Genomic DNA, 13,132 nt, shown 5'->3' with positions numbered 1-13,132 from the left:
AGTGGTCAGCTGGTTTGAACTGCTGAGAAGTCAGTGTTGACATTAAGCAGCAATGAATTCAGAAATGCTTGTGTCTGTATGAATGACATGGAATATATACTTTACTGTTATGTTGCCAGAAAATGATAACAATCAGTGAGTTAGAGAATACGACTGAAAAAAAATCTTAGTTTTATGACCAAACATAGAAATAGGTATACACTGACATTTAGATATGACATAATAATAGCTAACATCTGGCATAATTAGAATGAACTTGACCTGTTCTAAATGCTTCCTGTTCATAATGCATACAGTTCACATGAGAATATAATGCCATAGGCACCCACCAATAGCTACATTAAGAGGAGAAGCAGCATCCAGTTTAAGTAACTAATCCAGAGTCAAAACTATTAAATGTTGACCATGATTCTACCAAGATAGATTGACTCCAGAGACCATTTTCATAATGCTGTATTCCTGTTTGCATTTAATTTCAGCAAATGTGAGAAAACATGCTACAGATATAATAAACAATGATAAAAAACAATTTTTGCACATTATTTACCATCCCTTTGTTTCCAGGATACATGACATTTAATATACATGACAAAGAAATTTCCAGCTAGGTAGCTTTAGTAGGCTGTATTAAAACTATGGAATTCATGTGAATATTAATTTCAAAAGATATGATCTTTTCCTAACTTGAGCACTCAAAAACAGATGTATTTCAAATACTGTACTTCTAAAATATGTACATCACTTGTAGACCCTGATTCTATCAATTCTCTGTATTTGGTTCCACAAATCCTGGCATTATTCTTTGTAAAGTCTAAATGACATGGATATGCACACTCATCTCCTAGCATCCCCATTTTATTTGATCTTAACTAAAGCCCTGTAGACTCAAGAGTAATACTTACTGTGAGCCAGAGTTGGTGCAGAAAAAACTTATTCCAATATTAACTGTCTAGAAATTTGTCAACCTCACATGTTGCTCACAAATTAAATTTGATAACTGTTTTTGTTGAAAATTTCTGTAATATAGTACTTGCGTTCCCTGAGACAAGTTCTGTTTAAATTTTAGTGTGTTCATTATTTTTATTTGAGGTAAAAAGAAATCAACCTAGAACTTTTGTTCAGGTCCTGTTCAAATGGAAAATTTGATCTGAGAGAACCTCAGGGAGCTCCTGTGAACATAAGGGAAGCAGAGTAGCCTTTCTTACCTCCCGTGCTTTTAATTCCAGGGCCCCTCATGTACTGGGGGTACATGCAATGTTTGGTTATCTCTGGGGACCAATTTTCCAAGGAATGCTGCTTGGCCTGTTTTGCTTGACATGTTTCCAAGAACACAGGTTCGAGGACTAATTGCAGCCCCCTTAGGGTTCCAGGAACCCATTGCCTTTTCCCTTAGAGGCCACACGGTGGGAGAGCCTGGGGGTTTGTCTTCCTTTAGGATGCCGTGATTTTTTACTAGAATAGTAGAGAAGCCATTACTAGGGAAATAGACTAAACATTTAGACTAAGTAGTCTAAATACATAGACTGATATTTCTTGGAATACTATGACTATTGTTATATTATCAGTTGATAAAAACCATAATTTCAGTATAAGCATTGACAAGAGCCCCATCACTAGCTTCCCCCAGAGGAGTTCATCAGATGATACGTAGATCTTTTGAGGCATCACAAGGAAAATGTGGTGCAGGCTCCTTGATTTGATCTGACAGTCACCTCATCCACCCACAGAGCCATGCATGTGCAGCGGGGCAGACTTTTTGTGTGCTTGTTCTATATTTTATCTTATTTTATTTAATTTATGAAATATAAAAGAACAGAAAGGCCTTTTTATCATGAAATGAGGTTAGATACTGACTGTACAGTATAATAATTATTATTCAAATCTATAGGTACACAAATAAACATTACATGAACAGAAGAAAATAATTGGGAGAAATTCATCAAGATGTTACAAGTTTTTATTTGTTTTCATTTTGTTACATTCTAATTTTCTCCTAGTGAACATATTGACTCTTATGGTGTTATCACCCTTTTAAATATAAAATGTTTCATTGTAAAAAATGGATCATTCTATCCCAGATGGTATCAGTCACAGAGTAAGGAGGTATTTCTCTAGAAAGAGCTTCTCCACCATTCTAGTCAAAATTTAGGGCCTTACAAAGGAGACAAAGCCCCAGGCTCTCCAGTGTGTGGCCTCTAAGGGAAAAGGCAACAAGTTCCTGGAACCCTAAAGGAGCTGCAATTAGTCCTTGAACTTTTGGACTCTTAGAATGTATTCTTAGAAACATGCTACGTAAAACAGGCCAAGCAGTCTTCTTTGGAAATTGGTCCCCACGGAAGACTAAATATTCTGTGATCATCCACCCCCGGTACATAAGGGCCCTGAAATGACCAGCGTGAGAGGCAAGGCTACTTACTCCTCTCCACCTAATGTTCACAGTAGCTCCCAAGGTTCTTTCAGATCACAATTTCCATTTAACCAGACCCGAACAAACGTTCTAGACTGATTTCTTTTCACCTCAAATAAAACCAAATTAACACACTAATATTTAAACAGAGCTTGTCCCAAGGAAAACAAGTTTTACACTACAGAAATTTTTTACCTAAAATGGTTTTCAAATGCAATTTGTGAGCAACATTTGAGATTGATGATTTTCTACACAGACAATATTGGAATAAGGTTTCTTCCCACCAACTCTGGCTCACAGTAGATACATTCTCAAGACTAGAGGGCTTTAGCTGAGATCAAATAAAATGGGACACTTCTAGAAGAGAATGCATCACCACATCATTTAGACCTTACCAAGAGTAATGCCAAGATTTGTGGAACCAGAAATAGAGCATTGATGGAATTAGGGACTGGAAGTAATGTACGTATTTCAGAAATGCAATATTTGGAAGACATTTGGTTTTGAATGGTCAAGTTAGGAGAACATCATATGCTTTGCAATTAATGTTAATATATATGGCCCATCGTTTTAATACAGTCTTCTAAAGCCACCTACCTTAAAATTTCTTTGTCATGTATTTTAAATGCCCTGTATGTTGGAAACCAAAGGATAGTAAATAATGCCCTAAAACTGTTTTTCTATCATTGTTTATACAAGTAAAATATGAAACAGCTTAAAACATGGGGGTTGTGGAGGAAAGGCATGAGGAGCATCAGAAGTAATATGCTCAAGGTAAGGTCAATGAAAAATTGGCATTTGAGAAAAGATTTGAAGAAGTGAAGGGTTAATCATGCAAGAACACAGTAGGAAAGTGTTTTGGATGACAGGGTGGTGGGATACCAGTGCAAAGGCCCTGTGCAAAGACCAGTGCAAAGGAAGAGAAAGGACTATGCATTAAGAGATTCATTCTATGGGGTATGAGTATGCTGGGGGAGGGGTAACAGGAGAAACAAGAAGATTCTGTATGTCACAGGAGATAAGGACTGTGGAGAAGAACACAGCCACAGTGGAGGGGCTGCATGGGGACAGTTGGACTTCCTCTCTTAAAAAACCTTTTTCAGAGACCTTCAATGATAGGGTTACACTGAAAGAGGTGAAGAAAGAGCTGTATTTGGAGGAAGGGGCATTCAGGCAAATGGATAGTAAAGAAAAGGCTCTATAAAATGAGTTCCTTTACCCTAATGTTTTGCATCACTTTGTTTTGGTAAAAACTGCAAAACATGTCATTCACTAGAAATTGTATTTCATCTCACTCTGATAATCCTTGTCTTTTTAGAGGAATTTATTATACTTAAAAATATTATATTACTCTATTTCTCTAATACATTTGTATTTCATAATACCAATATTTTTATACCTTCCTTTTCTGGAAAATGTACTTTTTTTATTTGTTGTTTTTAAGCTATTTTTAAATAGTTTATCTGTCCGTACCTCCAACCCCATATTTTGAAAGGCATATGTTCAATGCAAACACCTACTATATTTTACACTACTCTCCGGAATGCAGTTCTCAATGGACCTCCAACTTTTGAGAATGAGCTTAAGTGTAAATTTGACTCTATCTGATATCAGGAAGCCAATTTTTTTCAATTTATTGTATTTTCACTAATTTATATCTTTAGGAATTTGTGCAATACTTCTAAAAATAGACCTAGTTAGGAAATACATTCATATTTTTTATTTTGATAGAGAAGGTATCATAAAGGTAGTGAAATAGACACAAACTCAAGGAATGCAAATGATTAACAGGAACATTATAAGAACACTCCAGTTTTAAGAGACTGAAAAAATAAAACCACTCACCATGTTTATTTTGAAGTCTGATACATCAAACATATTTAGAATTGAATGCCTTTCTTGAGCATAATAAAAAAAAATAAGATGTCTGGCAAATTTCACACACTATGATCACTTCTGGAACATAGCCCCAAATATCAACTGGACGGGTCAAGAGCAAGAGTTCTGGGAGGGTCTGTCAGGAAGACACCCTGAAGCTGAGGCACAGACATGCCTGACACACTATGGAGAGATGCATATTACAGAGTCTAGAGGGAAGGTACAGAAAGAGCAGCTAGAAGAGAGAAGGAGGGGAGTGATACCAGAGACACGGATGAAGAGCATATTGGAGAATACATATAGACATTTAATCATAACCTTGGGCAAATCCAATAGTTTACTATTTCTTGTTTTGAGTAGGGAAAGGATGGCACGTTCTTTGCTCTTATATTACAGTACTTTTCGTAAATTGTCACAGAATAGTTTATAATGTGAAATATTTCATTGTTAAATGAAGTTTGCAGGGGTCAGAGCCAACTAATAAACATCAAAGAAGATAATTAAAAATCCTGAAATCAAATATACACATATGCACACACAGATCCCTTCACATGAGTTACCTGCAGCCACACCCAAATCTGAAGACTGATTCTCTATGGGAGGTTTGATTGTGATGTAGGATACATGATAGTATCTAACCAGTTTCCTCCAATTAGTTGAAGTCATATGTACAAAGCATAATTTATGCAAACTTGTCTCCAGATCCTTACCATTAGGGAAAAAAAATATTTAAAAAGGAATATGTCTCTTCATTCCTGTGTCATCTTAAATCTACAATAATAAATGCTTTTGAAAAAATCCTACAAATAGGATTTTCAACTAATGTAATATTTTTTTAATGTCAGTATACACACAACTGTCCAAATACCTAAGAATGATACAAACAACAGAAATTTAGAATCCTCAACCTTAATGATTTTATCACTGTGCTTCCCCAAGCAAAAAAAAGAAGCAAGGACATTTTATTCATATTTTCATCAGTGATACATTTGCTAGGTGTTGTGGAGAGCACATATATGAATAAGTAAACTCTTCTCAGAAAGCATAAAAGCTTGTTGGAGAGAGAGGAATATTATCAAAATGCACATTTTCTTTTAACAACATCTCATCAGGTTGATCATAAATTCCTTTCAATATACATTTTAAATATGATTGCCCATCTACTTTGATTAGTATTCAATGATTTATGTGTGTCAGTGAGTTGATTAAGCCTCCTACACAGGATGCAGTGACCAGGAGAAAACAAAACATTTAGTCATTGCCACTGTACAAAGTGAAGGTTTCACAATGGCTATATAGCGATCATATGCCATTGCTGCCAGCAAGAAGCCCTTAGTGGTGAGAAATGACTGTATGTTTTAAACTACATAATTAATTTTTAGTCTATATATATAGAATTATGTAAGAAATAGAAAGAGATGAAATTTCTCAGACCAATGGTCTTTTTTTTTTCTCCTAGGAAATTATAGAGCAAGGACTAAAATGAAAATTTTTATTGCTGGTGGGAAGCATTTATCTTTTATTTATTTTAAACATCCCAATAAAACACTATGATTGTTATATAATCAAAATTCAATCACTTCTTATAATTATCTGCAAATCTCAAATTAACCCTTCCCTTTGCTTCCATACTTTCTTGATTGAAATTCCAGTCATCTTTTCCTCTGAGAACATAACACTCACACACATACACACACACATTATAAAGTGCCCTGATACTAAGTGTGCAACTTACTTAAATTTTATGTTTACATACATAAGTATAACCAACACACAAACCATGGTGCAGATATTCTAGCATTACAAAATGCCCTTTCATGGCCTTAATATAACTTAGCATTATCTGTTGTCAAATCTACACAGATGGGATCATACAAAGAGACACTTTTTTGTGTCTGTCTTCTATGGAACATAACATTAGTGAGATTCACTTACATTATTGTATATCAATAACTTTTTTTAAAAAGTGCTGCTTTGCAACAGCATGGATGGAGCTAGAGGGTATTATGCTCAGTGAAATAAGTCAGGCCGAGAAAGACAAGTATCAAATGATTTCACTCATCTGTGGAGTATAAGAACAAAGAAAAAAAACTGAAGGAACCAAACAGCAGCAGACGCACAGAACCCAAGAATGGACTAACAGTTACCCAAGGGGAAGGGGCTGGGGAGGATGGGTGGGAAGGGAGGGACAAGGGGGTAAAAGGGGCATTAATATTGGCACACATAATGTAGGGGGAGGGGCACGGGGAAGGCAGTACAACACAGAAAAGACAAGTAGTGATACTACAGCATCTTACAACGCTGATGGACAGTGACTATAATGGGATATGCTGGGGGCACTTGGTGGGGGGAGAGTCTACTAAACTATGTTCCTCATGTAATTGTAGATTAATTATACCAAAAAAAAAAGTGCTGCTTAGCTTCCCATTTTGTGACTACATGAACAGTTATGGGTCACTTTTTTGGTTTCAGTTTGTGGACATACACACTCATACTAAGTGGAAATACTGTCACATGAAGTATACATAGTCAGCTTGCTGCAAACAGTTCTCCAAAGTGGCTGTGCCATTTTCATAACCCTGTCAAAAATGTATGAGCAATGAAATTGAACATTTTTGCATGTATTTATTGGCTTTTAATGTCTTTCATTACAAAATTTCTTTTCTATTTTTTCCATATTTACCTGTCTTATTTGTATTATTCTTATAGATAGGCAGCAATCAATAATATGATTCCTGGAAATGAGCTCTCTGTCAGATACACACATTATCAATATCTTTCCATATTCTGTGGCTTGCCCTTTTAATTTCTTAATGGTACATTTCCAGAGACAGAAATCCTCAATCCAAACAAAACCCAATTCTTCCATTGTTCTTTTTATTTTTACTATTTCTGTGTCCTTGTTAAGAAGTTTTTGCCCATTTGGATGTCATGAAGACATAGACTTATGTTTATTTCTAGTGGCTCTATTCTTTTATTTTTCACACACATATAATTCTATCATCCATCATAAATCAGTCTTCACGTATGGTGTGAGTTGCAAGTTATGTTCATTTTTTTCTCTGTAGATATCCAATTCCTCTAGCACCATTTGTAAAAAAAAAAAATGCAAACCAAAAGATATCATCTTTGTATTAGTTACTCTGTTGTAAAACAAGTAATTATACATGTGCTTATCATTCTTTTGTGTTTGTTGGTATGTTTATCCTTAAGCTAATATCACATTGTCTTAATTGCTGTAGCTTTATATTGAGTATTATGATTTGGTAGTGTTGTTAGAGGCAGAAGGACAGACATGAGTGGGGTGCAGAGGGTATTAAGCCAGCAAAGCCCACTAACAGGGACTCAAAGAGTTAACCAGATAAAACCACAGAGCTAGAAAGGATTCACAGAGTTAATTCACTAATTAGCTGAAGTTTCAAAGGCCTAGAGTGACTTGGAATTTTCAGACATTACCCAGATGAAAAAGCAATTATAGATAAAGAAAAGCATCAGAGCACAGCCCATGACTTCATTGTAACAAGTAGATTAGGCCTCCAAGGCCAATTATGGTCAGTCAAGGACTTCTCTGCAGGGAATGGGGACATGGGTCATGCCACTGTAAAATCTACTTAGCCCGTGAAAGATGTCCGGTTTATTCTTTAACAATCTATATGCTATTCTTCCTCTTCCTCCAGCCCCTTAATCAATTAAGTAACTTTGTAACCAGGACAGGAGATAGACCTTTGAAGTAAAACTGAAGCTATGTGGATAAAGAATGCCAAGATCTGGACCAACACAGTCAACTAAATAACCCTAATTTTAAAACAAAACTTCAAAGGAATTATGAATCACCTGCCTACATTATGCCTTATGCAGACTCCTATCCCAAAGGTCCCATAAAACCCCAAACCCTAAACCCTTAAGGGTGCTTCCTCTCTGAGGTTGCCCTCACTCCCCTTTCTTTGAGTGTGTACCTTCTGCCTTAAATAAAGACTTCTTACTGCTCAACTCCTTATGTTTTGTGTCTGGGTTCTTCCAGCGGTAAGATTTTTTTGTCTCTGCTGTTTCATCCTATTCTCAAGACTTAAGCACAAGTCTTCATTCTGTCTTTGTTCTACTCCTGATAAGTAGGGAGGGGCTACTGAGAGCTCTGATATGGGCTTGCAAGTTCCCATCACCTGGGTGACCTGGACAGGACAGCAGCTGTATAATCATGCTCCTTGGTAGTCTTCCTGAAAATCTCCTTTCTTTGTCTTTGGGAAGTTCTCAGAATGTAATCTCACTCCATCCAGTGTTCTAAGGCTCCCCTAAATCCAGGGGTGGTAGGGACTTAGTTCCCACACCATGCAGATTCAAGAGGACACTGGACGCATGGTGACCCTGGCTTCAGGAGTTGGCAAGGGATTTGCCCTATGCCAAGCAGGAGGTGAATGAGCTTCCTTTTTGTCCCTCTATCCTTCCTTGCTCTCTGATGCCTATAAGGCAGCTGCCAGTCCCTTCTTATCTCCCTTTAATGAGTTACTTCCTCACCTTTCACTCTGACTTCCCTGTGTCTCTGAACTGAATTCCTTCCCAACACCTCTACCTGTTTATTTATTTACTTGAACGCCAAGCCTGCTCAGGTCAAAATATGGGAATGCCTGAGAAGAAATGCAAGCATGTGTGGTGTAACCTTCAGAGCATCTGCCACCAGCACTGCTGATTCCTCTGAATTCCTTGCAGACCCTCCTGTGCCTGCTAAGCCTGCATTTTCCGGGGGCCCTGAATCAGTGAGCAAAAGTCAGCTCACATGTCCGAGTTTACACCTGTCTGAATTCTAAGCCAATCCTCTTATCCTTCCTTAGTGGTTGCTCAAGAGATAGCGAACTTTATTCAAGAGATAATGTCTGTATCTTACCTTGATTTTCTTGTTATTTTTCATGTTGTGTGGATCACAAGCTATTGTATCCATCCAGAAGTAAAAGTGCTCATGTCATTTTATAAGCACTTTCCCCATGTTTTCCTAACTTTCATTTTGAGACTTTTCAGACTTATAGAAGAGATTTAGGAAAGATAAGAATTTACAAGAATATATAAAGGGTCTCTCATATACCCCTTAGCTACAAACACTAATTATAATTGTGATATTTACTTTAATACTATATTAATCTCTCTTGCAATCTCTATTCTTACTGTAAGTATAAATGAGTATACCAATGTATACCCCTTTACAAATACATTTATTTATAGCAATATTCATTTATAATAATTATAAAAATTGTTTTCACATATTCAAACTCCCCAAAAGTTTGATTTAATGTTAGGTAATACATTCATTTTTCTCACAATAGTCTGAAAGGTCTGTCCTGTGTGCTGCATAAGTATATTTTGCATTTTTTTATTTTGTGTTATTTATATGTTTGAGATCCTTGATCTTATCAGAATTATACGTCATTTTGTTTTTTTATCTTGCAGTTTCAATATCTAACAGATATTAAAATCACATTAAACTCAATACATCTAATGTGTGTCTATATGTTGTCTACATACCTATCATCTATATACCCATTATCTTTCTATCTAATCCTTCTACCTATCTGTGAAACTTACAAGTGGTATATTCATTTTCTCTTTCAAGTGACAAAATTTGGTTTAACAAATTTTTGTATCTTGTCCATATTACAATATTAATACACACCATTCATCAATATATATCGAGATTTTTACTTTTTACATATATTGTAGGTTTTCTGATGTGCTGTCATCTTTTGTTTGCTTCTCTGTTGAAACAAATATTGAAGTAATCTCTATCTTCTCTCTGCCTCACCTCCTGCTGGTGATCTTCAAAATGAATCTTGAATGTGTGCTTCTCACAAGCTTCATTGTGAGAGTTCTGGCCTCACGTGCCATCAGTGCCCAGCTGAATGGACGTGCAGCCTCCTGCCAGGGCTCGTCCATCACTTCTGCCATTCTGTGGGGCTAGTTATCTTCAGTACAGCAGCCAGAGTGAGCTTGTTCATCGTAAATCAGACCATTTCATTCTCCGGTCTGACTTCCGTCCTATGTGCTTCTCTGCCCTTAGATTCAGAACCCCTGCAGATGCCCACATCATCAGGATCCCTTTTCCTATTTGGCAATGTTGCCTGCTTTATCAGTCCTTCCCATCTTTGCTTCACTTTTGATCATTTTGTTGCTTCTGGAACACTCCAGGAAACCTCCCAGTTCTTCCACATTATTCTTGGCTCTGCTCTCTTCCTAGAAAGCTCTTCCTTCAAAAATTCTCACCACATGCATGTTCTTGCATTTCATTTATGTCTCCTAACCAATTTATCTTACTAAGGACACAGGCTGAAAAACGTCCTGTCATGTGAACCCTTTCTTCTTCCCACCCCCAAAATTGAATCATTTCTCAAGTCCTGTTGGTGATTTTCATGACTACCCTTGACTATGTCTCCTTTACTATGTTACTCACTTATAGCCCTTCCTGCTTCTCTCAGAATAATATTTTTCTTTATTTAACAGCTTCAGAAAAATCTTTCTCAAATTTTTCTTTGATTTTCCAATATGTGGCAATACTAGCATCCTGGGAATTTTCCTAAAGCATACCATTTACATTTCATTTAAGGTTTCATTATTGCTACTGAGAGAGACTTAAAGAGTGTTATATTGGCATTAAAACATCTTCATACATGGTGTAAATACCTTGCCACACTTATTTTCTACTGTTTTTACTTAAAGAGTCCATGCAGAACCATATCCATATATTTTCTTATCTTTAAATAGTCAAAAAAATTCCTTCCCATTTACTATATTCTTCTACTGTCTGTTCATCTAACAAGCAATTGTTACTCTATAGTTTAAACCTTTTAGATTTGGATCTCTTAAAGAAACTGTCACAATAAAGGTGGCCTGTAAAAGTGTGTTGAATAAATGAGCCATAACTGAGGAGAGTTATATGTCCTAAATACATTTTCTAAAATGTTATTTAAATAACTTATTTACTTACAAGACTATTTTATTTGAAAGATGACATTTTTACCATAAAATGATGGCAAAATCTAAGACAATCATGCCAAGGGACCACTTCAATGTTTCTGAGATAAAATGCATTTCATAAATATCTATTTCTACAGTATTTTTCTGAGCTGAGATGATATCAGATTCTTTTAAATCCACAGTGAGTTTTATCAGAGTCTAGCATGAGAATTTGCTAGAAAAATAATTTATATCACCTTGAGAGTATGAAAGTATTAAATCTGAGAAGAATGGATAGTGAATCTTACTATGCTGATGGACGGTGATTGCAATGGGGTGTGGGGGGGACTTGATAATACGGGTGAATGTTGAAACTACAATGTTGTTCATGTGAAACCTTCATGAGATTGTATATTAATGATACCTTAATTAAAATAAATAAATAAATAAAAAGTTTATTATTCAACCTTAAAAAAAATTGTGAAATAGAGTGATTTCCAGTCTTCATGGCAAATTCAACACTCATTTCTCAAATTTCATGGTGGTATCTTGATTAGAGTTCTATGATTGTACCTGTGATGCAGTTATGAGGAAAATCTATCTACTTGCTGGTTAAAGGAGGTAAGCAAAGCCTTATGCAAGATTGAGTCAAATAAAGGTGGTCTTCCACCCTAGTGATCTCTTTCCTGCATCTTTCACATCCTTATTCCGCAGGCTATAAATCAGTGGGTTTAGCATGGGGATCACCAATGTATAGAACACAGCAGAGACTTTCTCCTGTTCCAGGGAATACTTAGAACTTGGCTGGATGTAACTAAAGGTCACAGACCCGTAGAACAAGGTCACAGCAGTCAGGTGGGAGGCACATGTGGAGAAAGCTTTGCACCTCCCATAGGCTGTGCGGATTCTCTGGATGGCAGCAGCGATGCGAATGTAAGAGGCCATGACGACAGTGAAAGTGAATGTTGCAATGACAGTGGAAAATATCCAAAGCAGCATCTCGTTGTTATGGGCATCAGAGCAAGACAGCCTCAGAAGAGGGGGAACATCACAGAAAAAATGATTCACGATGTTAGGACCACAGAAGTCTAATTTGAGCAAACCTACTGTGTGTATCAAAGAGTTAATGAGCCCAGCCAAGTAAGATGCCAGCATCATCTGAATACAAATCCTCTGGGTCATTATGACTGTATACAACAAGGGATTAGCTATCGCCACATAGCGGTCATAAGCCATCACAGACAGGAGGATGCACTCCGTGGTTACATACACTGCAAAAAGGAAACTCTGTAGAATACAGCCAACAAATGTGATGACCCTTTGCTCTGATAAAAAGTTGACCAACATTTTAGGAGCATATACAGTTGAGTAGCAGATATCACAAAAAGAGAGGTTGCTAAGGAAGAAGTACATTGGAGTATGAAGTTGAGAATTTAACTTGATCAAGATAATCATCCCCCCATTGCCTAGCAGAGTGATGGAATAAATAAGGGTGAAGAGCAAAAAGAGAGGGATCTGCAAATTAGGATTTTCAGTTAAACCTACCAGAAGGAATTCCTTCACAACTGTATGATTCCAACCTGCCAGGCATTCAGGCTTATAGCAATCTTTCATCGCAGAACAGGATGATATCACTCAGATGAAAAAGCGAAATAGGATTCCTTCCACGATCTGGTACAGTAATAGAATGGAGCATTTAATTTCACCCTGTAGTTAGATGAAGAAAGGAAATGAACTTTAGCAGTGGGTCATATGAGTTTTGGCAATCCATCTATAGTGACTCGAATTTGTGGAACTGGAGACTATTTTATCCCGCACTTCTCAGTTTGTATATCATGATAACTGGGATAAGAAAATTCCCTCAGATCAAAAAAAGTATTAATTACTTGGTTAAACTGACAGTCAACCCAG

General features: G+C 36.6%; 1 protein-coding gene across 1 annotated transcript; it reads right to left on the bottom strand.

The window, feature by feature from the left end:
• Positions 1-11,869: 11,869 nt before the first annotated feature.
• Positions 11,870-12,835, bottom strand: LOC130685002 (olfactory receptor 1052-like). The gene has a single exon (XM_057508175.1). The coding sequence runs from the start codon at positions 12,833-12,835 to the stop codon at positions 11,870-11,872; it is 966 nt and encodes a 321-aa protein (XP_057364158.1).
• Between the last annotated feature and the right edge of the window lie 297 nt (positions 12,836-13,132).

Source organism: Manis pentadactyla, chromosome 9 (genome assembly GCF_030020395.1).
Source record: "Manis pentadactyla isolate mManPen7 chromosome 9, mManPen7.hap1, whole genome shotgun sequence".
In the NCBI taxonomy this organism is placed as follows: domain Eukaryota; kingdom Metazoa; phylum Chordata; class Mammalia; order Pholidota; family Manidae; genus Manis; species Manis pentadactyla.
The sequence above is the reverse complement of the archived record's forward strand: the minus strand, read 5'-3'. Positions and strand labels throughout refer to the sequence as shown.

What these genes read in the sequence shown, in the direction of transcription:
- LOC130685002 (XM_057508175.1), bottom strand. Translation starts at nt 12,835, where the DNA reads ATGAAAGATTGCTATAAGCCTGAATGCCTGGCAGGTTGGAATCATACA.